Source organism: Rhinopithecus bieti, unplaced genomic scaffold, assembly GCF_001698545.2.
Source record: "Rhinopithecus bieti isolate Rb0 unplaced genomic scaffold, ASM169854v2 scaffold_23276, whole genome shotgun sequence".
NCBI classification, from domain to species: Eukaryota; Metazoa; Chordata; class Mammalia; order Primates; family Cercopithecidae; genus Rhinopithecus; species Rhinopithecus bieti.
This window is the reverse complement of record NW_016810868.1, coordinates 1,812,192-1,837,675: the sequence shown is the minus strand read 5'-3', so window position 1 is coordinate 1,837,675 and position 25,484 is coordinate 1,812,192. Positions and strand designations below refer to the sequence as shown.

Below are 25,484 nucleotides of genomic sequence, written 5' to 3'. Positions count from 1 at the left end.
CCGCTGGACTCGGCCCCTGCCCCGCTCACCGTCGGGAATGGCGAGGCTCCGGACTCGGGACAGCGGGGTGGCGCCCGGGCGGCGCTGGTAGCCCGACATCGCCGCGGGCCAGGCGGGGCAGGACCTGCCTAGCCCGGCAGCGGCGGCTTCATGGCCCCGGCTCCGCCCGGGCCGCGGTCCGTGTCGCCCGCCCCCGTCGCCCGCCGCTCGGCCGTCCCCGCTCCTCCGAGCCTCTAGCCGCTGCTTCCGCTCCGAGCACCGGAAGCGCGCGCCGGAACGCCTTGTGTTGTCGCCGAGGGGGCGGGGAATCCGCGGGCGGAAGCGGAAGTGACGACAGAAGCAGGGGCGGAGACGCAAAGATGGCGGCTGTGGTGGTAGTGGCGACGCGGTTGCTGCGGGGGTCGGGTTGTTGGAGCCACTCGCGGCTGAGGTGAGCCAAAGGCGAACCGGGCTTCAGTCTGGGACCGGGGCGGCTTGAGTCTTTCTGGACGCTCCGTCTTTGGTTTCTACAGGCGACATGGCGCCCGTTCGACGAGCTGGCACTTCGGGACACTGGTGTGGTCCCCGAGGCGACGGGGGCCCTGCCTTGCCTTGCGCCTCAAGCCCGGGGATGCAGTCCTATCTGTCTCTCTCCCCGGCTGCTGGGTCCTCTCTCCCGCCTCACCTCCCGGGTCGACGGGCCTTGTCCGAGGCCATGCTTCATCTCTGCCCCTGTGCTTCTGCCGCGTGCTCCCTCAGGAGGCCGAGCCGGTAGGGCCCCAGCTCTGTTAGACCCGCGGGGTTCTGACACGAGGGTCCAGGCTCTCGGTTGCTGCGCTCTGAGCGTCCGTTGATCTCTGACGTTTAAGAACCTTTTCTGTCCCCACCGCCCCTCCCGCCCAAGTGACCGGGCCTGCCTTTCCCCACGCTGGAACTTTGTTCCGACAGCACAGGCATCGCCCCTCCCCACACAACGAGTGCTGTTTTAGGGGTGCGGAGGTGCTGCCTCCAGGAGATGGATACAGACTGGAGTGTGAACAAAATATCGGCAATCGCGTAAATGCTTTGGAGTAAACAAGCAGCCTTTCGTGATAGGAAGTAACAGGAAAGACTAGAGTGATGAGGGATAGTCCTCCATCAGGGTGACATTTAAGGGAAGAGCTGAAGAATGAAAGAAGGGGTAGGCATGGGCAAAGGGCAAGCCCTGGAACAGTGAAGAAGCTTTGGGATGAATCAAATGTGTTCCAGGAATTGACAGAAGAATCAGTGTGACCAGGACCTATGGGGCTGTGGGGGTTCAAGAGATGAGTTTGGAGAGGGAGACAGAGACCAAGTCACACCCCACCTTCGGATTAGGTTAATAAGGGGTATGGCTTCTAAGACTTCAGTGATGCTGTTGGAGGGCAGAGCTGTTAAGTGCTTTATGTGTACAAACTGCACTTCGAGTGAGTTACTGTATATAAGCCCTATTTTACAGAGATAGCAACTAAGACCCAAGGGATGGAACCAGCTTGCTCCAGGTCCTGTGGCTGAGCCTTTGTTGTCAGCCTCTGCTTTGTCTTCCAAAGTCTATAAAAATAAGTCCTTTAGAAAGGCAGATACTTAACTTTTAACCCAGACAAAACATAACTAACTGCGCCTAAGAGGTCATCACAGTTTCGTTGTCTCAAGTCTGTTGCAGCTGGGTCGCTTTCTCTGTTTTAGGTTTGGACCTTCTGCGTACAGACGGTTTAGTAGTGGTGGTGCCTATCCCAACATCCCCCTCTCTTCTCCTTTACCTGGAGTACCCAAGCCTGTTTTTGCTACAGTTGATGGACAGGAAAAGTTTGAAACCAAAGTAACCACATTGGATAATGGGCTTCACGTGGCATCTCAGAATAAGTTTGGACAGTTTTGTACAGTAGGAAGTAAGTACTGTTGTGGTGCCGTGGGTGGTCCCGCATTTTTAACGTGCACGTGCTTTAGTTGTCTGTTGTAATTAGCATGCCAATTATGAATTGTACCCTGAGTGGAAGCAAAGTGTACGATTTCATGAATGTTGACCTACACATATACCTGTGAAACCATCAGCACAGTCACTCTCATATAATTAAATGTAATTATCGTGTCATATTGAAATTTTAAAATGTTTCTTGACTAAATTTTATTTTGAATATCTGATTTAACCTGTCAATTTTCTTTTTCCTACTAGTTCTTATTAATTCAGGATCAAGATATGAAGCAAAATATCTTAGTGGAATTGCTCACTTTTTGGAAAAATTGGCATTTTCGGTCAGTGCCCAGTTTTGTAATTTTTTAGACTATACTTTTGAAGGATGTTTGAGATTTTTCTTCTCTATAATGGTTATTTTCATAAATTATTAAGTTGCTAAGTTAATGCTAATAAAAGACTTTTAAGTTACAAGATAATTTTGTACGTAGTATTAAAAGCAAAAGTAAATTTTAAAAGAATTGCATTTTAGGAGTAGTCTGGATTGCTTATTTAGGTTTTCTTATTTATTTTTACTAGTCTACTGCTCGATTTGACAGCAAAGATGAAATTCTGCTTACATTGGAAAAGCATGGAGGTATTTGTGACTGCCAGACATCAAGGTACACCAGCTTTTACATACAAAGTGACTTTGTGTCCGTGGGAACTGACGTCCTGGTCGTTGCTCAGATTCCGTCTGAGCCCCTCCCACTGGGAGGTGTGGAGATTCACAGGGAGAAGAGCCCTGTTCTGGATGGAGAGTTGGGTGGGCAGCGCTTACACAGAGAAGCACAGCCCTCAGGACCTCAGTTCACCCCCGTCAGTTCATCCAGGCTGTTGGCTGCATGCCAGGGATGTAGAGCAGTCCCTGTTCCCAGATAGAGCAGAGGGTCTTGCATATGTGCTGGACCCAGTAGCCAAAGGCGGTAGGAGCCAGGAGGATGAGCAGCTGACTTGGTCTGGAGTTGGGAAAGGAATAATAGGAAACGCAGGGTTGGGCTGGTTCCTGAAGGAACCTGAAGGACTTTGCTAGACACACAGGGCAGAAGGCATTCCAGACCAGGAGACAGCAGGGGCAAAAGGCACCGAGCCAGGGAGGTAGCGGCTGCTTGGTGAAGGGAGGGGACAGTGTTGCCTGGAGCACAGTGCAGTGGTCTTTGCATGCCAGGTGTGGAGCTTGTTCAGAAAGTGCTGGGCAGTGTGACCAGATGGGTGGATACAGATCACAGATTTTTAAAATGGTTGATGTTTTAAGTTTGAATGCTAAAAAAATTACACATAAAAGACACATCAAATGCTAAATTAAAGTAAGCTTGAGAATTAAAGTAAGCTTGGAGGTAACATACTCACATTCTAAAACAAGGCCTCTTAATACCCCCTGACTCCCAGCTGCCCCTGCCAGGCTCCTGCCTGGTGTGTTTGGTCCTCCGACTCTTGACTCAAATCTCACTCATCCCAGATGAACTCCTTTTTCTGGCCGGGTGGCTGGTGTCCTGACTCAGACCCAGCCCCCCTCGCCCTCAGCTCAGGCTTTTGTTTCTGCCATTCTCCCCACGTGAGCCAAAGTCACTGAGAATGGCTCCTCTTCAGGGTGAAGGTCCAGCCAAGTCCCCTCTTCAGAGGCACTGGTGGCCATGTCCTGCCTCCCAAGCTCCCTCTTCCTCACGGCTGTTGCGTCTGTTCTGCTTGGTCTCACTTGGTTACACTTGATCTCAGATCACCCCGTGATTTCGTGTCTGTCCCATGGGCCAGCTCTGTGCGCTTCTGACTGTTCTGTGCCTCATGCCGGGAACAGATGTTACAGCGAGACAGAAGTTCCATACAAGCCAGCCATTGCTGTCCCCCGAGCCAGCCAAGGCCGGGTGTGTTTCCACACTCACCAGTGGGTTCATTCAGTCAACAGGAGGCTGGGATGAAACACTTTACCTTCTGAGAGAGACTACAGTTATAAAAACCTCGGCCGGGCGCGGTGGCTCAAGCCTGTAATCCCAGCACTTTGGGAGGCCGAGACGGGCGGATCACGAGGTCAGGAGATCGAGACCATCCTGGCTAACATGGTGAAACCCCGTCTCTACTAAAAAATACAAAAAAAAACTAGCTGGGTGAGGTGGCGGGCGCCTGTAGTCCCAGCTACTCGGGAGGCTGAGGCAGGAGAATGGCGTAAACCCAGGAGGCGGAGCTTGCAGTGAGCTGAGATCCGGCCACTGCACTCCAGCCGGGGCGACAGAGCGAGACTCCGTCTCAAAAAAAAAAAAAAAAAACCTCTATCAGAAGTGCCTCCATTTTGACCCAAGCTGTGTGTAGCTGAGTCCTGCCTACCAAGCTTCACACTGTAAGACAGGAGAAGAGAAAGGGGAAAAGTGTCTGCTGTTCCCCGACAAAGGGTAGGAGGTGCCCCTGGCACGCAAACCTCAAGCATCCCCTGAAATGTCTGCTAGTCCCCAACAAAGGGTAGGAGGTGCCCCTGGCATGCAAAGCCTGAGCGTCCTCCTGGCTGCTCAGCAGAGTGTGAGCTCAGGGCTGGCATTTGTCCCCCTGGCATGCAAAACACGAGCATCCCCTGGCTGTTGAGCAGAGTATGAGCTCAGGGCCTGGCATTGTGGGCTTGTCTTTTTTTCCAGAGACACCACGATGTATGCTGTGTCTGCTGATAGCAAAGGCTTGGACACGGTGGTCAGCTTACTGGCTGATGTGGTTCTGCAGCCTCGGCTAACAGGTGTGGATCCCACCCGCTGGCGTTTGAGGTGGGCCTGGACGTAGGGAAGGCCAGAAAGGTTTGTGGAAGCCCTGCAGCCGTGAAAAAGAGCACCTTGTAATTGTGTAATTGAAGCTTTAGGCCAACACAAAGCGACAGCGAGATCTCATAAGAAATAGTGCTGGGGGCCGGACGCGGTGGCTCACGCCTGTCATCCCAGCACTTTGGGAGGCCGAGGCGGGTGGATCACGAGGTCAGGAGATCGAGACCATCCTGGCTAACATGGTGAAACCCTGTCTCTACTAAAAATACAAAAAATTAATTGGGTGTGGTGGCGGCGCCTGTATGTCCAGCTACTTAGGAGGCTGAGGCAGGAGAATAGTGTGAACCTGGGAGGCGGAGCTTGCAGTGAGCCAAGATCGTGCCACTGTACTCCAGCCTGGGCGACAGAGTGAGACTCCATCTCAAAAAAAAAAAAAGAAAAAAGAAATAGTGCTGGGTCCGGGCACGGTGGCTCACACCTGGAATCCCAGGACTTTGGGAGGCTCAGGCAGGCAGATCGCTTGAGCCCAGGAGTTCGGAGTTTGAGACCAGCCTGGGCAACATGGCGAAACCCTGTCTCTACAGAAAAAGATACAAGAATTAGCTGGGTGTGGTTGCTTACACTTGGAGTCCTGGCTACTCTGGAGGCTGAGGTGGGAAGATAGTTTGAGCCTGAGAGGTTGAGGCTGCAGTGACCCATGATTGTGCCACTGCACTCCAGCCTGGGCAACAGAGTGAGGCCCTGTCTCAAAAATAGAAAGGAAGAAAGAAATAGGGCCAGTAGCCAGGCGTGCTGGCTCACGTCTGTAACCCCAGCATTTAGGGATGCAGGGATGGGAGGATCACTTGGGCCCAGGACTTTGAGACCAGCCTGAGCAACATAGCAAGACTCTGTTTTCCACAAAAAGGAAAAAAACAAAAAACTGCTGGTGATTGTAAAAGTCCTTGGTGTTTCAGAGAGTGTGTATTTGAGACATCCGTGCCATGGGATGTTTTTAGTGAAATTGGTTCTTTCGTTTCGGCAAGACGCCTCCGACTGTCTTATAACAACTTGAATGGTGTGTGCCATAAATTTCCATTTTACTGTTTCCATTACCCTCCTCAGCCTTGCAGATGGCAGGACGTTGAGTCCCTGCCAGAGGACCAGGAGAGGGGAAAGTTGGCTTTTCCAGATACCCTAAGGGTGCCCTGTTTCACAGCAGCCTGGTCTTGGTGTTCAAAGGCTACAGTCCCACGTTAAGATCTTGTTGTCACAGCTGCACCCTTGACATCTGTCTGTGTCTCTGTTTCTTTTTGGAGATAGAGTCTCGCTCTGTTACCCAGGCTGGAGTGCAGTGGTGTGATCTTGGCTTATTGCAACCTCCACCTCCTGGGTTCAAGCGATTCTCCTGCCTGAGCCTCCTGAGTAGCTGGGATTACAGGCGCCCACCACCACGCCCGGCTAATTTTTGTATTTTTAGTAGAGACGGGGTTTCACAGTGTTGGCCAGGCTGGTCTTTAACTCCTGACCTCGGATAATCCACCCACCTTGGCCTCCCGAAGTACTAGGATTACAGGCATGAGCCACCGCGCCCAGCGTGTGCCTCTGTTTCTACGCACCTTTGTTGTCTGGTCTCATGTCCTCACAGCAGCACTTGGGATGGAGATGGACAGGTCCGGTATCCTCAGTGCCTTTCACCAATGAGGAAGCCAGGGCTTAGCAGGCTCACATGGCTGCTGTGGGATGAGAGGCCCAGGCCTCCCAGCTCCTGCTTCCTGTGGCAGTCCCCCTCACTCACACAAGCACCCAGTCTGCCCCTAGATGAAGGCAGAGGTGACTGCCAACAGCCACCAAAAAGTGACGCTCAGGCCAGCACACAAGCCGTGGGTCACTGCTGTGTTCCTCATCTGTGCCAGTGCAGACCGAGCCCGCCTTTGGGTTCTCTTGCAGATGAGGAAGTCGAGATGACGCGGATGGCGGTCCAGTTTGAGCTGGAGGACCTGAACCTGCGGCCTGACCCAGAGCCACTTCTCACTGAGATGATTCATGAAGTAAAATGTCAAACTCAAGAATGCCCCTGCACCCCGATCAGTGGCCCTCGTGACACCAGGGGTGGTGGGAGGGGTTGGTTTGCCTCCTTGATGTTGTCCTTGCAGGTTATGGATGTGTATGTAACATTTGAGTTTGTGTTTTTGGAGATGAGATCTCTCCACGTTGCCTACACTGGTCTTGCACTCCTGGGCTCAGCTCAGGTGATCCTCCTGCCTCTGCCCCCCAAGTAGCTGGAGTTACAGACGTGAGTCACTGTGCCCAGCTTAGAACATTCTTGATTTCTGAGTCTGCTGTTTATACAATGTTCGTATTTTCCAGTTCTTATAGTAACTAGGTCTTTACTACTTAACACAATTAATCTTATGCTTTTTCTAAATTTTTATTCTGGAGAGGCAGATTACTCTTTTTATAAACACATACACAGCTGCTATTGCCAAACTGCAAGTAAAATATCAGCTTGCGTAGGATTTTCCCAGGGCTGGCTGCAGATGGGCGCTGGTGCTGCTTGTTGGAGGAAGCCTGGTCACGCTGTCTTCAGTCACCTGTGTCTGTGGCTCTTCCCCATTAGGCGGCTTACAGGGAGAACACAGTTGGCCTGCACCGTTTCTGCCCCACAGAAAACATAGCCAAGATCAATCGGGAGGTGCTGCATTCCTACCTGAGGAACTACTACACTCCCGACCGCATGGTGCTGGCCGGTGTGGGTGTGGAGCACGAGCATCTGGTGGACTGTGCCCGGAAGTACCTCCTGGGAGTCCAGCCGGCCTGGGGGAGCGCAGAGGCCGTGGATGTTGACAGATCCGTGGCCCAGTACACTGGGGGGATTGCCAAGGTGAAGTGGCGGGAACGTCTCACGGCCTCGGGTGGGGAACACGTCCCCTGGCCCGTGGCGTGGCATGTTTTTGTGTTGATTCTGAGGGTGATAGGTGTTGACTGCACTTGTCGCTTTGCCTTAACACATACTGTAATCCTACAGCAGGGCAGGGATATGTCCCCTGCTGAGAGTGAGCACTGCTAGGCCTGAGCGCAACTCCCGCAGAAGGTAGACACAGTTCCTTCCTCTAGGGGAGTGGGTCTGCCAGTGCCTGCATTGCATTTTTTTTTTTTGAGACGGAGCCTTGCTCTGTCGCCCAGGGTGGAGTGCAGTGGTGCAATCTCAGCTCACTGCAAGCTCCGCCTCCTGGGTTCAAGTGATTCTTCTGCCTCAGCTTCCTGACTGCCACCAGGCCTGGCTAAATTTTGTATAGAGACAGGGTTTCACTGTGTTGGCCAGGCTGGTCTCAAACTCCTGACCTCATGATCCACCTGCCTCGGCCTCCCAAAATGCTGGGATTACAGGTGTGAGCCACTGTGCCCATCCTGTATTTATTTATTTATTTTGTGTTTTTGGTAGAGATGGAGTTTTGCCATGTTGCCCAGGCTGGTCTTGAACTCCTGGACTCAAGTGATCTGCCCACCTTGGCCTCCCCAAGTGCTGGGATTTTAGACATGAGCCACCGTGCCTGGCTGGCATTGGATTTCTGTGTAACCACTCTGAGGATGATCTGATTTGGGGTTTGCGAGCATTCGCTGTTTTTCATATGGCGATATTTGCTTGTTTTCTTGGTTACAGCTAGAAAGAGACATGTCCAATGTCAGCCTGGGCCCGACCCCCATCCCCGAGCTCACGCACATCATGGTTGGACTGGAGAGCTGCTCCTTCCTGGTAAGTCCTAGTGCTGGGTCTGATGGCGTTCCTGATGCAGTGTGGGCTGCTCAGCCAGTTCCGCCCTCCGTCCCTGGTGTCCGATGGCGCTCCTGACGTAGTCTGGGCAGCTCAGCCAGCTCTGCCCTCCATTCCTGGCATCCAGTGGCACTCCTGACGCAGTGTGGGCTGCCCAGCCAGCTCTGCCCTCCGTGCCTGGTGTCCGACAGCGCTCCTGACATGGCGTGGGCGGCTCAGCCAGGTCTGCCCTCCATTCCTGCAGGAGGAGGACTTTATCCCCTTTGCGGTGTTGAACATGATGATGGGCGGAGGCGGCTCCTTCTCGGCTGGCGGGCCCGGCAAGGGCATGTTCTCCAGGCTCTACCTCAACGTGCTCAACAGGTTGGTTGCACTCTTTTCTGTATCCTCAGGCCAGGCCAGGTGTGTTTTTGGACCATGAGGCCACCTTCCAGGTGACTTTTCTCTGGTTTCCCTTTCACTCCTGTGACTCTCGTTTCCTCCCAGGCACCACTGGATGTATAACGCGACCTCCTACCACCACAGCTACGAGGACACTGGCCTCCTCTGCATCCATGCCAGCGCTGACCCGAGACAGGTGAGGGCCCCACTTGCCACCGTCCGCAGCACGGCTGCCCTTCCAGACCTGGGCGTCCCTATCTAGACGGGTCAGCAGGCTGGCGGGCGCAGGCCACACTATCATCACCTTGCCCTTCTTCACAGGTTCGAGAAATGGTAGAAATCATCACAAAGGAGTTTATTTTGATGGGCGGAACCGTGGACGCGGTAAGTGAGGTGTGGCACCATTTCCAGGCGTACCTGTGGTGTCTGACAGGAGACAGCCACGGTGTAGGAGTGGCCACCTGTGGGCCTGGTCCCCGAGCCTCAGGGCCGAGGTCCCGGCAGGGCAGGACAGGGCGGCCAGGGAGGCACAGCCTGGGGCTGAGCTGCTCCACCTGGGAGCCTGCTGGGGCTGTTCTTCCCTGGTCCAAACCCCGAAAACAGAAAAACAGACCAGCGCCCTCCCCCAGCACTCGGTCCACTTCTTCTTTATCTGAGCCACTGGGTGAGTTGTGGGACTGACCGTGTGACCCTCTCAGCTTTGCTGGGAAAACGTTGGAGGAGTTTGTGCGTCCTCCTCAGCCCCCCGTGTGGGGTGAAGCAGCTCGCACAGGTGGGCTGCAGTGCGGGGTGTCTCGAGCCTTTTCCTGGCTCCATTTTATGTTTGAAACTGTATTTGTTTACCAATTTTCTTTTTTCTTTTTAAGATGGAGTCTCACTGTGTCAGCCAGGCTGGAGTATAGTAGCTCAAATTAGGCTTGCTGCAACCTCTGCCTCCCGGGTTCAAGTGATTCTCCTGCCTCAGTCTCCCAAATAGCTGGGATTAGGGGCACACACCACCAGGCCCAGCTAATTTTTGTATTTTTAATAGAGACGGGGTTTCGCCATGGTGGCCAGGCTGGTCTCGAACTCCTGACCTCAGGTGGTCTGCCGCCTCAGTCTCCCAAGGTGCTGGGATTACAGTTACAGGTGTGAGCCACCGCGCCTCCCTGTTCGCTCATTTTTTAAGCTTAGTTTTTGATGCTTTATGTGTTTGGAAACCTTGTTACTTCCAAGACCAGAACTGGTACAAATAATCACGTTTTATACACACACCCTTTTTTTTTTTTTTTTTTTTGAGACAGAGTCTTGCTTTGTTGCCCAGGCTGGAGTGCAGTGGCTTGATCTCAGCTCACTGCATCCTCTACCTCCCAGGTTCAGGTGATTCTCCTACCTTAGCCTCCTGAGTAGCTGGGATTACAGGCATGTGTCACCACGCTAGCTAATTTTTTTTGATTTTTGTTTTTGAGACAGAGTCTTGCTCCGTGGCCCAGGCTGGAGTGCAGTGGCGCAATCTCGGCTCATTGCAACCTCCGCCTCCCAGGTTCGGGTGATTCTCCTACCTCAGCCTCCTGAGTAGCTGGGATTACAGGCACCCACCACCACACCTGGCTAATTTTTTGTATTTTTAGTAGAGATGGGGTTTCACCATGTTGGCCAGGCTGGTCTTGAACTCCTGATCCCCCCCCTTTTTTTTTTTTTTTTTTTTTTTTTGAGACAGAGTCTTGCTTTGTTGCCCAGGCTGGATTGCAGTGGCTTGATCTCAGCTCACTGCATCCTCTACCTCCCAGGTTCAGGTGATTCTCCTACCTTAGCCTCCTGAGTAGCTGGGATTACAGGCATGTGTCACCACGCTAGCTAATTTTTTTTGATTTTGTTTTGAGACAGAGTCTTGCTCCGTGGCCCAGGCTGGAGTGCAGTGGCGCAATCTCGGCTCATTGCAACCTCCGCCTCCCAGGTTCGGGTGATTCTCCTACCTCAGCCTCCTGAGTAGCTGGGATTACAGGCACCCACCACCACACCTGGCAAATTTTTTGTATTTTAGTAGAGATGGGGTTTCACCATGTTGGCCAGGCTGGTCTTGAACTCCTGACCTCAAGTGATCTGCCCACCTCGGCCTCCCAAAGTGCTGGGATTACAGGTATGAGCCACTGCACCCAGCCGCATGGCTAATTTTTGTATTTTTAGTAGAGACGGGGTTTCACCATCTTGGCCAGGTTGATCTCGAACCGCTCGACCTCAGGTGATCCACCTGCCTTGGCCTCCCAAAGTGCTGGGATTACAAGTGTGAGCCACTGCACCCGGCCAGGAAGAGCAGCATTATTCAAGAAATAAAATTGTGGTTAAAATTAATGCACTTCAGTTCCACTAGTGCACTGCTAGAAAAACAGTTTTCCACTAATGTGAAGTCAACATGAAATAAATATGAAGTATTTAGGTATTTGTCTAAAGTTGCAAAAAGACCTGTCTAAATTAAGAATTATTTTACTTAAAAAAAAAATGGTATACAGGCCGGGTCCGGTGGCTCATGCCTGTAATCCCAGCACTTTGGGAGACCATGGTGGGAGGATCACTTGAACCCAGGAGTTCAAGACTGGCCTGGGCAATATAGCAAGACCCTGTGTCTATTAAAAAAAGTCTCCACAGCCCATCAGTTTTTGGTGTTTGTTTTTCAGTGTGCTGGCACCTAGATCTGCGCAGTACCCCTGCCTGTGCCCTGAGGCAGTCTGAAGGCAGCCTGGGACCCGTGCTGCCTCCCTCAGAACCTCGCAGGGCAGCCTGGGACCGGCGCTGCCTCCCTCAGAACCTCACAGGGACTTTGCTAAAATCAGCTGCCTGGGCCCTGTACCTGAGGCATCTGGGGAAGCTCCAGAACCTGTGTTTCATTTTTATTCCCCCTGATTTTGCCGTGTGGCCCCTTTGGGGTCCTGATATTTAGAGGTTGACTATTTTACCTTCTCCCGCTGCGTCACACAGACAGTGAAAAAACTCAAGGGAGGCATGTTGCTCCCATATGTCGAGTGTGGTAGAAGCCAGGTGACATGTAGCATAGCCCTTCCCTAGAAAACGCGAAGGGGAGACCAGCAGGGTTGCCTGTGACTTGGGCCTGCGTCCCAGTACCCAGACGGAGGCCCTTCCCTTTCTTTCTTTTTTTTTTTTTTTTTTGGAGACAGAATCTCTGTCTCCCAGGCTGGAGTGCAGTGGTGTGATCTCGGCTCACTGCAAGCTCCACCTCCTGGGTTCACACCATTCTCCTGCTTCAGCCTCCTGAGTAGCTGGGACTACAGGCGCCCGCCACCACGCCCGGCTAATTTCTTTTTGTATTTTTAGTAGAGAGGGGTTTTTACCGTGTTAGTGTTAGCCAGGATGGTCTCGATCTCCTGACCTTGTGATCTGCCCGCCTCGGCCTCCCAAAGTGGCGGGATTGTAGGCGTAAGCCACTGCACCCAGCTTCCCTTCCCTTTCTTTTGTTCAGCTTTGGGCAGAGAGATGGCCTTTTGCCATCGCTCGAGTGGGGGTGGAGGGTGGCACGGGGTGGGTGTGTGCCCATCTGACTGGACCCTGGCCCCAGGTGGAGCTGGAACGAGCCAAGACGCAGCTGACGTCCATGCTCATGATGAACCTGGAGTCCAGGCCTGTGATCTTTGAGGATGTGGGGAGGCAGGTGCTGGCCACTCGCTCCAGAAAGCTGCCACACGAGCTGTGCACGCTCATCCGTGAGTACTGCAGGGGCAGTGAGGGGCTGCCACAGGTCTCAGCCAGGCTCAGAGGAGGCCGTCTCGCCCTCCCACGGGCCATGGTGGGCACGTGGTGTGTCTGTCACACCCGGAAGCTGGGGCCTTCACCAGTTGTCCTCAGCAGGGGTGGCTGAGGGCAGGGCCGTGGGGTCACAGACCTGGTCTCACTTCCTGGCCCCACAATGTACCTGCGGCCACCTTGGCAGGTGACCACACTCTCTGCACCCCTGGGAGCAGCTGTCACTACTTCCCAGAGTTGTTAACGAGGACTCGAGTTAGTGGGCGAAAAGGGCTCAGTAGAGGACTGCTGCATTCTATGTGGAATAGCGGTGGCTTGGAATGCCGCTCTACTGTTGCTGGCTCTCGGGCAGGAGTCTCAGCCCCAGGTTTCCGGGGCCCCCATGAGTGACCTTAGGAGATCTGAACTTCCTCAGACTGTGTGCCAAGTTGTAGGTGCATCGGACTCTTCTGGGGGACAGGCTTAAAACCTGGCCCAGGCTGCCTACTAAGTTGGGGTGGCTCGGGCTTATGGTGTCACCTGTGAGTATCTCCTGTCCAGGCCTGGAGTCCTGGGCACTTGCCCTTCCCCGTGTGGGCCCTTGTGCTTCCCTCGGGAGCCTCCACTTAAATCCTCCAGCGAGTGTCCAGCCACTCGGGCCTCATCTTCTGTAGAAAACGGACCTTCCTGGACCCTATCACTCCTGTCCTGGGGTTCCTGGGTGCAGCCCTCTGGCCCCCTCTCACCCCACCCTTCTGTCTGTGTGGCCCTCAGGGGCTTAGGGTTTTTCTGCAGGCCCATCCCAAAGGGAGCTCATCAAGACGAGCTCGCTTTTCTGTAAATGTGACTCTTCTTGGGCGGGTTCGTCCTACATTTTTAAGTCATCGCCATGTCCCCATTTACTGAGAATTCACTTCTGTCACTTTTGGACTCACCCTTGGCTACACCCAGTGGCTGCCTTTGGGCCCAGGTACCCCCAGCAGCAGCACAGCGTGAGTGAGTGGTGCAGAGTGGCCACCCCCTCCGTGTGTTTAGTGACGCAGCCTCGGCGTGGAGGCCGTGGCACGCTGGTGTGACATACATTTGCCCTCTGCACTAGGCAACGTGAAGCCGGAAGATGTGAAGAGAGTTGCTTCTAAGATGCTCCGAGGGAAGCCGGCAGTGGCCGCCCTGGGTGACCTGACTGACCTGCCCACGTACGAGCACATCCAGAGTGCTCTGTCGAGCAAGGACGGGCGCCTGCCCAGGACGTACCGACTCTTCCGGTAGAGCCGCTCCCCAGCCTGGCAGACCCAGGGGCTGCAGCTGGAGCCCGTTCCTGTGCGTGTTAGTTTGGACACAAATTTAGTCTAAAAAGCTGTCTGGTTGTATAAACAGTGGAAATAATGTCACCGCAGCACCCACGCAGTTTGCATTCCTTCAGAACTCAATGTGCCGATCAGTGGAGTCAGTATTGTGCCTGACCACCGCAAGCCAGGAAGCAGGTGAAGTGCCCAGCGCTGGAGTGCAGCGTGCCATGAGGAGGCCGGTCAGTGCTCCCCCTCCTCAGGGGCTCTGGGCACACGGGGCCCCACAGGTTCCTTGGAGGAGCCCTGAGCCGGGAAGCAGCGGAGGCCAACCTCTCAGAGCCTCCCTGAGGCCGCCGTGCCCCTGTGTTGGGTACCAGGACTGACCTCTGACAAACAGGACAAGGTGAGGGCCCAGTCTGCTCTGAGGAGTGCGGTCCATGCGTGTGCACGCGGCTTCCCTGGTAATAAACAACTGGCATCTTAGCTCGGTGTTTTCCTTCTCGCCTGGGGGAGGGGTGGTTCTTAAGGGCTGTCTGAATTGGCAGCTTTTCTAACATGGAGGCCTTCCTCCCTGATAATCATCTGGTTTGACCCAGTGTCTTGAGGCCTGTTCTCATGTGACGTGCTGATCTCAGGGGTGTCGCAGCGTGCACGGGGCGGGGTGACGGGGTGATGGTGACCGGCAGCAAAGCCTGCAGATGCTTTAGAGGTAGGGAGTGCTGCCAGGCCGAGGAATGGCCACAGATGTGGGTGTTTTCAGAGATCCAAAAGGTCGCATGGCTTAGGGAATAGCCGCCACAGGGCAACTTTTCATGTGGTGTAAAAACTTGTACAAGTGGCCGGGCGTGGTGGCTCACGCCTCTAATCCCAGCACTTTGGGAGGCCAAGGTGGGCGCATCACCTGAGGTCGGAGTTTGAGACCAGCCTGACCAACATGGGGAAACCCCATCTCTACCAAAAATACAAAATTAGCCTGGTGTAGTGGGCGCCTGTCATCCCAGCTACTCAGGAGGCTGAGGCAGGAGAATCGCTTGTACCCGGGAGGTGGAGGTTGTAGGGAGCCGAGATCGCGCCTTTGCACTGCAACCTGGGCGACGAGCAAAACTCCATCTCAGAAAAAACAAAAACAAAAAACTTGTACAAGTTAAAACTTGTAACTTTGTTCTCAAACAGCCATAGAAACCTTGGGAGCTCCAAGGGGTGTGGGGAGGTCGGGCCTGGGAACCTGCACGGGCCACTTCCGATGCTGCTGTAGTCCAGGGGCAGCTCCCTGCACATGTGACTCGGTGGCCTGCACAGAGCTGTGTGGTACAGTTTTGTCAGGAGGAGAGAACAGTCTCTGGTCCTGTCTTCTGAGTAGCTGAGAAGCTCAGCCTCTTTGTGGTATAGATGGGAGAGGAAGTGGATATTTTCAGGAAATTAAACTTGTAAGCTTTACTCCTGTTAGCCTCTGACTGTCCTCTGGCTATTGTAGTTTCTGTAAGACCTTGTGCCTTTACAACACACACTCCAGCAATGGTGACTGCTGGAATTTGCCCACGTAGGAAGCATCAGCTTGCTGCTCACCTGGTGGGATTGGAGGACCGGAGCGGGAGGACGACGGTGTCTGTTTTAACAGTTGACTTTCATTAGAAACATCCTGTTGTTACCACACCTGGGACAGAAGCTCCTGACAGCACACAGCCCCTGATGCTCAGCTGCATGGTGAACGCAGAGCTCCCGCACCACAGGCCTGGGGTTGAGCTTCTGAAGATGCCAGTGAAGCACAGTCCTGCTCCAACTACCGAGAAGCCGGAGGACATTCTAGAAACTGCTACCAATAAGCCCTCAGGGTCTGTGCTTTGGAAGCCAAGGCCAACACAGGTTCCATTCCCTGCCACACCCAGCTGGCTCTCCCTCACTGCCTCCACTCTAACCGCAGGTCACACGCCTGCCTTCCCTGACACACTCCTCGCTTCGCTTTTTCTTTCTTTCTTTTTTTTGAGACGGAGTCTCGCTCTGTCGCCCCGGCTGGGGTGCAGTGGCATGATCTCAGCTCACTGCAAGCTCCGCCTCCCGGGTTTACGCCATTCTCCTGCCTCAGCCTCCCGAGTAGCTTTTTTTTGTATTTTTTTAGTAGAGACGGGGTTTCACCGTGTTAGCCAGGATGGTCTCGATCTCCTGACCTCGTGATCCGCCCGTCTTGGCCTCCCAAAGTGCTGGGATTACAGGCTTGAGCCACTGCGCCCGGCCTTCTTTATTTTTTTGAGATGGAGTTTCACACTTGTTGCCCAGGCTGGAGTGCAGTGGCGTGATCTTGGCTCATCGCAACCTCTGCCTCCCAGGTTTAAGCGATTCTCCTCCCTCAGCCTCCCGAGTAGCTGGGATTACAGGCGCCCGGCTAATTTTTGTATTTTTAGTAGAGACGGGGGCGGGGGGGCGCTCACTATTTGGCCTGGCTGGTCTCGAACTCCTGACCTTGCGATCTGCCCACCGGGACCTCCCCGAGTGCTGGGATTACAAGTGTGAGCCCCGCACTTGGCCCAAGAGACCCATTTTTATCAAGAGACTTGGGGTTTGTGTTCTTACTTTTTAAGCTGCTGCTAATAAAAGTTTTATGTACTAGTCACTGGCATTGTTGATAACCAGCATGGTTCATCAGGTCTGAAGTATTTGTGTCTTCCTCAAACTCTTTTCCAACTAACGCTGATCTCTGGGGCAGTGAACTAGGAATGCAAGATTTTATTTATTTATTTATGTATTTTGAGATGGAGTCTCGCTCTGCTGCCCAGGCTGGAGTGCAGCGGTGCGATCTCAGCCCACTGCAACCTCTGCCTCCTGGGTTCAAGTGATTCTCCTGCCTCAGCCTCCCGAGTAGCTGGGATTACAGGCACCCACCACCATGCCCGGCTAATTTTTATAATTTTAGTAGAGATGGAGTTGGGGGGGGGGGCGGGGTCTCACCATGTTGGCCAGGCTGGTCTTGAACTCCTGACCTTGTGATCTGCCCAGCACTCAGGTGATCCGCCCACCTCAGCCTCCCAAAGTGCTGGGATTATAGAAGTGAGCCACCACACCCAGCCGAATGTAGGATTTTAAAGACAGCAGAGATGAGCTGGACAAGATCACAGTCAGCTGTTAAGGGTTGAGACCAAACTTTTTGCCTGTGGATTTTACAGCCTTTAAAACAAGGACATTGTGAGAACAGGGTGTGCATGTATATTGTTTCTTCCAGGTTTCAGTCTTTGGCCAGAAAGAGAGTTTAAGACTCAATATATGCATTTATTTAAAAATATAAATATGGAAAAATAAATAATTTAAAAGACTAGATTGAATGTCCCTAGATTGTCACACATTCAAAGACTACATTTTTTCAAGAGATGGAATGGGACACAAAGCAAGAGTGAACGGTTCTAAACTCTCCAAGAAAGAAACCTGGGACCTGGTGGCGATCCCTGGCCTAGGTGTTCAAGGTGGTGGCATCCTAAGCTTCCAGCAGTTCCTCAGCCAGGTTCCACTAATGTCATTCTGTGGCTGGAGTTACAGAAGCAAACTGTCTACGTCACCAAAACCATGAGAAGGTTTCATGCCAACAGGCTTGGCCGATGAGAGGAGAGGGGAGGTGGCTTCTCACTCAGCCAGGGAGGCCCATATGCTGGGGTGCGGGCCTCTTTGCCCCACGGCAGGCGACCTGCAGCCCAGCGGAGGAGAACCGCACTGCGTCCTGGAGGCCGTGTGGCTTCCTCAGCTGGGCTCTGGGGCCCACTCAGAGGTCTGAGGCCCCAGGGGTCACCTAGCCCAGGTCCAGCCTTGCTCTGGACACCTGTGTGACATGGGGTGGTGTGTGTTTGAGGGGCTGCCAGGAGGACACAGATGGACGCCTGCTCCAGGTGTAGAGGGAGAGGCTGGCGCAGAGCACGCGGGGGCGGGGTGGGGGGCGCTCTGTGACTGCCCCCAGGGCACGGGAGCTGCTCAGGACCGGATTCTGACGTCTGCCCCCAAGAGTGGCTGGGGTCTGTGGTGCTGCGGCGGGTCCACGCCCTGCCCACCCATGCCGTGTGGACCTGCCATGGAGAAGGACACACTCACTTAGGGGTGGTTTCTTCCTGGGACGCTGGCACAGCGGCACGGGCACCACAGTCCCTCAGATCCACAAAAGGCGGCAAACTCTTCGTCCTTCCCGATGGGTTTTGATCAAATACAATCACCCCATGTTGCAGCTGTGGGTCCTCGCTCAGCAGACTTCAAGAAACGGAACAGATGGTGCTGGAGTTCTGACTCTGCAGTGCTTGCTGCCTCTGAATCTCCTTCGAAATCCGTCTTTTAATTCCTAGTAAGTATAGTTCTCTATCAAATTTGCCAGCTGCCAACGGAATGCTGTGGAGGAGGAGGGGGCATTAGGAGGAAGTCAGGCCCAGAGGAGGGGCATTAGGAGGGGCCGCGCCAGGAGGAGGGGCGTTAGGAGGGGCCGAACCTGGGCCCGGAGGAGGGGGCGTCAGGAGGGCGCCCAGGGCCATGAGGAGGGGTTGTTAGGTGGGCACTGGCCTGGGTTGGCACTGCCTCTAAGCACATGGAGACCTGTCCCTGGGAGAGCCACAGGAAGGATGGGGCGGACGCCTGAGTGCTTAAGGCCTTCCTCCCTCCAGCTGGCCACACCCAGCCCCCAAGCTGAGCCTCTCCCCTTCCTGCCTTCTTCCTGCTCCAGGATGAGTCCAACCAATCCTGGGGGAGCACAGCCCTGCAGGTCCCAGGACAAAGCCCCAAGTGGAACCCCACGATGACAGGGACCCTCTTAGCTCATGGGATGACGGCCCAACCCCCGGGCCCGAGAGGGAAGGTGCGCGGGAGAACACTGACTTGTCTCGCCCCGGCCTCACTTTCACCCGGAAGAGGCCATACACAGGGCGGTGGTCGGAGGTCTTGATCCCGGGGCAGGAGGAGTAGATCACAGGACAGATGTCACCCTTGTGGCGGCTTCTGTACAAGACGCGGTCCTTCGGGAAGATTCCGGAGGCAGGAGGTCCAAGTTACTCCTGAGGCGCTGTGGGGCGTGGCCCACTCACCTCCCCGCTGTTCTCAAGTGCCCCCCGAGGGAGCCTTCTGGGACCCCCAACACTTATGCCCATTTTGTTGCCTGGTGTCTGTGGCCAGCTGGGCCAGGGCCTGTCCCTCGCCGCTGGAGAGACCCTGTGGACAGCGGCTGCTCCTACCCTGCCCTGCCTCAGTGGCTTCTTGAGGCGTCCAGCAGACATCGGACGTGCCCAGAGCTGCAGCCATGGGCCTGGCAGAAGGGTGAGCGAGGGTGCAATGGGCAGAGGCTCTGCACGCCAGGGGCGAGGGCATGGCCGGTGCCCTGTGTGCCAGTCGGCTCACCCAGCCTTGAAAATACCCATGGAGAGGGTGCCGTTCTCCACCAAAGAGGACTCGCCACAAGGCCAGGGTGCAGAGCTGAGGTTCAAGTCAAGGCCATCCAGGCTGAGACCCCTGATGCCAGGCACTGGCTCCCGGCTATGGGAGGTGCCCGCCCTGGAAGCACTCTGCGCCGGCCGCGGGCGGGGCTCACCGTGTATGAGGGCGTCCTCTGCTTGGAGGTGCTGTCGTACGTGTCCTTCCCGATGTCAAACTTGTATGACGGGAGGAAGTGGATGTCCGGCTCCTGGAAGCCCTTGAAGATGGACCCTGCCACGGGATGGGCACCCGGACTGGCTCAGACCAGCTTGTGCCAGCCGCAGCACCCCAGGCCCTCACCCTTCCTCATCTCCCGCCACGCCTGCCCCCCTCCCAGGCCCTCACCTTTCCGCATCTCCCGGATGAGCTGGTCGTGCTGCAGCAGCGCCGGCACGTCCACCACCAGGCCCTGGCACAGGAGGGTGTCCACGGCCGTGCGCCCGCCGCTCAGGCGGAAGTTGAAGTCCCCAAACCAGAACACCTCATCGAAGCGGGTGGTGACGTCCGCTGCGGCGCAGGGGGCCATGCGTGGGCAAAGGCAGAGCAACGGCAGGCCCTTCCCCTTCCCCAGAACACGGCCTGGCAGTGGCTTCCAGGGGAAGTGGGTCTCGGGGGCCAGCCAGTGGGGCAGGGCCCTCGGGTGGGATTCGCACTGGGACAGCTCCAAAAGGCACCTGGAGCAGCCTCAGGAGCAGACGGCGCCCATGGCAGGTGATGACCACATCTCTGCTCCTTTCCGCACAGCCAGGGGAGGTGGCAGGGCGGGCAGTGGTGAGGACCAGGACCCAGGCTAGCAGGCCACGCTGTGAGTGAATGGGATCCGCCCACCCCACTAACCGTGCTCAAGAACCTCGAGGGGCCATGCACTGGGGGCACCTGAACTTTTTGGCCCTCGCTTCCCAAAGCTCAGGACGCTGCCTCTGCAGAGCTGCCGTAAAAACGACGGGCGCCCCGTGTGTGAACCATGGCAGCACCACCCACATGCAGTGTGGGGCCCTCACCTGCGCTGGAGCGATAGGGGTTGGTGTCGGGCACGTTTCTGGGCAGGGCCAGGGCTTGCACGGTCCTGGTGTAGTCCAGCAGCCGCTCCGCCACCTTCCCGTCGCCCGCTGTGGGAACAGAAATGGGGTAGGGGTCACAGGGTTCTGGGTCTCCCTCAACAGCCGCCCCTCTGGACCATGCCCTGACTGCGCGCCCCCTGCAGACGCAACCCCACCGGGCATCCGCTGCCAGGCCTGGCCAGGGACATTTCTGCCTCGGAGGATGGAGCGCGGGCCCAGCATGGCCTGCCCTCAGTGCCGGGGTCTGCTGGGGGTCCTCAGCATGCATCTTAGCAAGCATGGTGCCCGCCCCACGGCCCTAGGTGGAAGATGAAGCCAGCAGCCAGGACCCCTGCCCTGGGCAGGGTCCTGGTCAGGAGAGAAATGATGTTCTCACGAAGCACCTGTGGCGCGCGCACCAAGTAACTTACAGGTGAAGTGGGACGTGATGAAGAGGAAGGAGGTGCCAAAAAAGGTGAAGCTGATGCCCAAGGCCCCCTTGGTCTTGATCTGAGACACGATGCGTGTGGTCACCGTGGAGCACTCCACCTCTGTGGGAGGGGCAGCCCTCAGCTCACCTGCGGGACGCTGCCAGGCCGGGGGTCGTGGCCGGACCCGCATGCCAGTGGGGGCTCGCTGTGGAGCCTGTGTGTGACATAGCAATCCCCAGATCCCAGACGCAAAGCGTGCCTCTCCTGCCAAAGCCACAGGTCAGCCGTGGAAAGGGGGGCTGCCACCCTCCAGCTGTGCCCACCCCTCCAGCCGCACCCACCTGAGCAGAACCAGATGAGGTCCCTGCGGATGAAGAGCGACATGTAGAGCACCCCGTGGGCTGCCGAGGACAGCAGCACGTAGTGCGGGCCCAGCGTCTCCTGCAGACGAGTCTCCCACTCCCGCCTGCAGAGGAGGAAGTGTGGTCGGCTGGGGGACATGGCCTCCCAGCTCTGCCACCCTCAGACCTGCCGCCCAGAGCCCCTCGAGGAGCTACCAGGGAAACTCCACGACCTGGCCTCGGAGTCTTGCATGGAGAAGCATTTGCCAGGGGCCTTGTGGGCCAGAGTTGGGACCTGCCGGGGGTCACAGGACTCAGTTCCACTTGAGTGGCTCCCCTGGATCCCTGCCGAGACCCCAGTGAGCAGAGCTCCTCCTGCCTGCATGGCTCATGGGCCAGGGGAGTGGGGCCCACCTCAACGTGGGGCCAGGGTTCCTTCCCCGAGAGCACCTGTGTGAGCGGCAGCCCCCTGCTGTTCCCGCCACAACGTGGGGGCCCCAGGAGGCCTCGGAGCCCGGCCCTGCTCCCTGCTGCCCTTCTACTCTCTCACGTCAACAATTTGTTACCAAAATCAAATCTCATTGATTTTAAACTCTCCAAGTTGCCACCGGAAAAGAAACCGACTCATGTATCCCACCCAGGTGTGGAGGCTGCCCGTGCCCAGCCACAACCCAGATCTTAACGCCCAGCAGCTTCAGAGACAGCAGCCCCTGGGCAGGCACTGCAGGGCCTACGGCCGCCCTACCTGTCAGAGCAACCCTCCTGGACCCCGATGACGTACAGGTCCTGGGCATAGTCGGCCTCAGCTGGGAGCAGGAACTCGTCCAGGCTGGGCGGGAGCTCCTGGAAGGAGGGAGCACATGGTGGGCCGGCTCCTCCCGAAACCTGCAGGCGCCTGTGGGCGAGTCCCACTGCAGCACCTCAAGTACCAGCAACTCCTCCGAATGAGGGGAGATGGAAGCCAGGGCCAAGAAGGGAGCTACCCAGTCGGTCTCCGAGGCAGCCTCTGACACACCAAACACACCTCAGGTTGGCCCACGGCCTCAGTTTCCCTCTCCAAACGCGAGTCTGTCCAACAACCACTCCTGTATGACCCCCCGTCACCGTGACCCCAGCCTGTGGGGCCCAACCTGCCCCTGAGCCGCCCCACACAGGCTCTGCTGGCTGCCCTCCTGCTCACCTTGAGCAGACGATTCTCAGCCAGGCCTGGTGACCCAATCCCTTCCCCTCCGTTCTGCAGCCACGCGGCCATGGAGGTGCAGGTGGGAGCTCTGGAGGACGGGGGTCCTTACCCACTCTCACCCTCCTGTACTGCGGTTCGCAGTGGAGTGCACCTCGGGGCTCTGCCCTCCCGGCCCCAGGACGAGGCACAGAACTGCCCCGTCTCCCTCACCCACGTCTGTCCAGCACCGCACCGCCCTTCCCTGCCCAGCGCCACCCAGCACCACTCACCTTCTGGCCCTGCATGTTCCAGGTGGCCACGAAGAGTGCCACGTTCCGGTCTGGGAAGTAGCGGGCCAGCTCGTCTGCCCCCAGCAGGGCCCCGCTGGCCAGGAGGCTGCCCTCCAGGTAACTCCTGTGACGGGAGGACCCCAAGCTCAGGGCCAGGCACAGGACACATCCCTGGGGGGGGGTCTCGGCCAGGTCCCCAGGGACAACAGCAAAACCCACAGAATGTCAGAAGCTGCCCCCAACCCCGAGCAAGGGCTCTCCTGGACCCTGCGGCGCTGCTGTCTGCTCTCCAGGAAAACAGGGCCCGACCTGGCTGCACAAACACCCAGAGCGGGTTCACACCCCCTCCCCACCTCCCGGGAAGAGGCATGAGAGGGTGACATTTTGGGCTTTTTGGTGGTGGGGTCCTGGGAAAACCAGAGAGGAGCTCCCAAACTAGAAGCCACGGCTGTGGGCACAGGGCGCTGTTTGGGGAGGGGCTGGTTCTCCTCCTTTCTCCCTTGGCCCCAACACCAGGCAGGATGGTCTAAGACAGGGAGACCAGGCGAGCCACACGGAAACGCGTTAATCTCCTTGACGCCCCGTGGCTTTGACGCAGTTTTGGGTTTGCTTGTTTTGGTTTCTGGTGGGGACAGGGTCTCAGTCTGTGCCCAGGATGGAGTGCAGTGGCACTAACACAGCTCCCTGCAGCCTCCACCTCCAGGGCTCCAGTGATCCTTCTGCCTCAGCCCCCCAAGTAGCTGGAACTCCAGGTGCAGTGCCACCACGCCCGGCCAGTTTTTTATTTTTTATTTTTGTAGAAACAGGGTCTCGCCATGTTGTCTAGGCTGGCACTTTCAGATTTTAATACGGCAGTGTATGCAAATGGTTAAACACACCGTGTGGCACAGCAATGTCCCTGCCCCTCCCCACACTCAGCACCTTCTGCCACGAGGGCTGGTAACCTGTCAAGAGGCAACAGCGCACGCCTGCTGCTCCATGGGCCACCCAGTGGCGCAAAAGCCACCAGGGGATGTGGACACACGGAGCCAGCTGTGTGCCCGAGATGCTTGATTTACAGACACTGAAATCTGAAGTTGACAATTTTCTTGGACTGTGAAACAGTATTAGAATTGTTTTGACTTTTTCCAACCATGTGGAAAGGTAAAACCCGTTCTCAGCTCGCCGACGACACAGAAACGCCGTGGGCTAGGCTTGCCCGCCCTCCTCCCCACTCCTTCCCTAAGTAACACTTGTGCTGCTCCTTCTAGATCCGCCGTCTTCTGACATGGTTCCCTTTCGCAAGGGGAGACGAGAGCATAGTGCCGGATTCTTGTGACCTCCCGTGAGAACTTCTTCAATCCTGGCTGCAGCTCACCAAGCTTCACTGGACACGATTAAATCATGTCAGCAGGGAGGAACCTCGCTACCTCACCCCTAAAACTGTTGACAGTTCCGGTCGGGACAGCTGTGTTCACGCAGTGGTCATTCGGGACAGAGAGTGTTGCTGTGGCCACTGCTGTCAAGTGATCCCAGGCCCAGCAGGGGCTCCTTGGTCACCAGACTCGAGGTCCATGGCGCCTTTGCCGGCAGCGCCCATCATGTCCACACCGGCAGCCGCGTGGTCGGTCTGCTCAGCTCTGTCCAGAGCATGGTTAGTAACAGCAGGCCAGGGGCGGCTCTCACAGCCATTCCCGTGTCCTGACACGGGCAGGGGCAGAGCTGCCTCGGACCCGCATCCAGGGCCAGGACACTGCAGAGCTGCTGCATAAGGACGCTCAGGCCAGCTGCTGCAGCCTGGGCCGGCTCTCAGAGCAAAAGGAACTGGTGAGGAAAGCACCCCCCTAACCCACCCTGGCAGCCCCAAGGCACTGGCAAAGGCCAGCAGCCATTCTGAAACAGGGCGGACCAGCCCGTGCACGTGCGGCCCACAAGCTCAGAATGGGTTTTACTGTGTGGAACGGCGGAGAAAGAAAAAACAGCGAGGTTCCAATGTGTGTCCCCAATAGATTCACTGGCACACAGACGCCCTTTGGTCCCCACTGTCCGTGCCTCGCCCTTGACAGAAAGCGTGTGCCGACCCCTATGCTGGAACAGACTGGAGGTCTGTAAATGAGAAGTTTTTAGACAGCAGAACTGGGTTAAAGGATCCACATCAACCCTCGTTTCCTGGTTGTTTGAAAACAATGACCTGATCCAAATTTGAGACACGACTGTCATTCTAACAGGTGTATCTACGTAAACTGAATCTCATTTTAAAATGTGATGCTTTAGATGCATGAAAAAATTTTACCCTTTACAAGAAACCCTGCGGTGAATTATTTTAACAAAAGCAACAGTTTTGCCCTGTATGTGACCGCACCTCCCCCATCCATGCACAGGAGGGAAGTATGGTGGGGGAGCCAGGCACGGGCCCTCACTCTATGCCTAAGCCCACCTGCCTGCTGGTGGACCACAGGCGCAGGGAAGTGAGGCTACCTTCGGGGACTGTGGTGAGCTGAACAGTGATCCCCAAAGTCATGTCCACCCCTAGACCTCCAGAACCTTGGAATGGGACCTTATTTGGAAACGAGGTCTTTGCAGATGTACTTTTTTTTTTTTTTTTTTTTGGAGACAGAGTCTTGCTCTATTGTCCAGGCTGGAGTGCAGTGGCGCGATCTCGGCTTACTGCAACCTCCGTCTCCCAGGTTCACTCCATTCTCCTGCCTCAGCCTCCCGAGTAGCTGGGATTACAGGCGCCTGCCACCACGCCCAGCTAGTTTTTTGCATTTTTAGTAAAGACTGGGTTTCATCGTGTTAGCCAGGATGGTCTCGATCTCCTGACCTCGTGATCCGTCTGCCTCGGCCTCCTAAAGTGCTGGGATTACAGGCGTGAGCCACCGCGCCCGGCCTGCAGATGTACTTAATTAAGGATCTTGGCCGGGCGCGGTGGCTCAAGCCTGTAATCCCAGCACTTTGGGAGGCCGAGGCGGGCGGCTCACGAGGTCAGG

At 56.0% G+C, this 25,484-nt stretch overlaps 3 protein-coding genes across 4 annotated transcripts in view; 1 reads left to right on the top strand and 2 right to left on the bottom strand.

Moving 5' to 3' along the window:
• Nucleotides 1–120, bottom strand: part of ENTR1 (endosome associated trafficking regulator 1) — a 9,402-nt gene extending 9,282 nt beyond the window's left edge. The window contains exon 1 of the mRNA XM_017893077.1: nt 30–120. Coding sequence (XP_017748566.1) covers nt 30–99 — 70 coding nt within the window. The 5' untranslated portion in view covers nt 100–120. The remainder of the gene's footprint in view (nt 1–29) is intronic.
• Nucleotides 121–265: 145 nt separating this feature from the next.
• On the top strand, nt 266–14,306 carry PMPCA (peptidase, mitochondrial processing subunit alpha). Of its 2 annotated transcripts, XM_017893071.1 has the most exons (13): nt 266–430; nt 1,684–1,886; nt 2,171–2,250; nt 2,489–2,571; nt 4,570–4,664; nt 6,616–6,716; nt 7,286–7,549; nt 8,330–8,422; nt 8,685–8,803; nt 8,927–9,017; nt 9,143–9,205; nt 12,372–12,516; nt 13,635–14,306. In XM_017893071.1, exons 1-13 carry the CDS (start codon nt 360–362, stop codon nt 13,802–13,804), a joined length of 1,578 nt encoding a protein of 525 aa, XP_017748560.1. In that variant the 5' UTR covers nt 266–359; the 3' UTR covers nt 13,805–14,306. The 2 variants fall into 2 exon arrangements, with proteins under 2 accessions (XP_017748560.1, XP_017748562.1); XM_017893073.1 differs by lacking the exons at nt 266–430; nt 1,684–1,886 and having other exon boundaries at nt 2,195–2,250; nt 4,572–4,664.
• A 2,758-nt stretch (nt 14,307–17,064) lies between these two features.
• On the bottom strand, nt 17,065–24,094 carry INPP5E (inositol polyphosphate-5-phosphatase E). The gene is made up of 11 exons (XM_017892999.1): nt 24,060–24,094; nt 22,516–22,639; nt 21,809–21,906; nt 21,064–21,188; nt 20,723–20,842; nt 20,253–20,360; nt 19,597–19,758; nt 19,367–19,482; nt 18,661–18,797; nt 18,012–18,180; nt 17,065–17,867 (listed from the first exon to the last, which is right to left on the bottom strand). Exons 1-10 carry the CDS (start codon nt 24,092–24,094, stop codon nt 18,048–18,050), a joined length of 1,158 nt encoding a protein of 385 aa, XP_017748488.1. The 3' UTR covers nt 17,065–17,867; nt 18,012–18,047.
• Between the last annotated feature and the right edge of the window lie 1,390 nt (nt 24,095–25,484).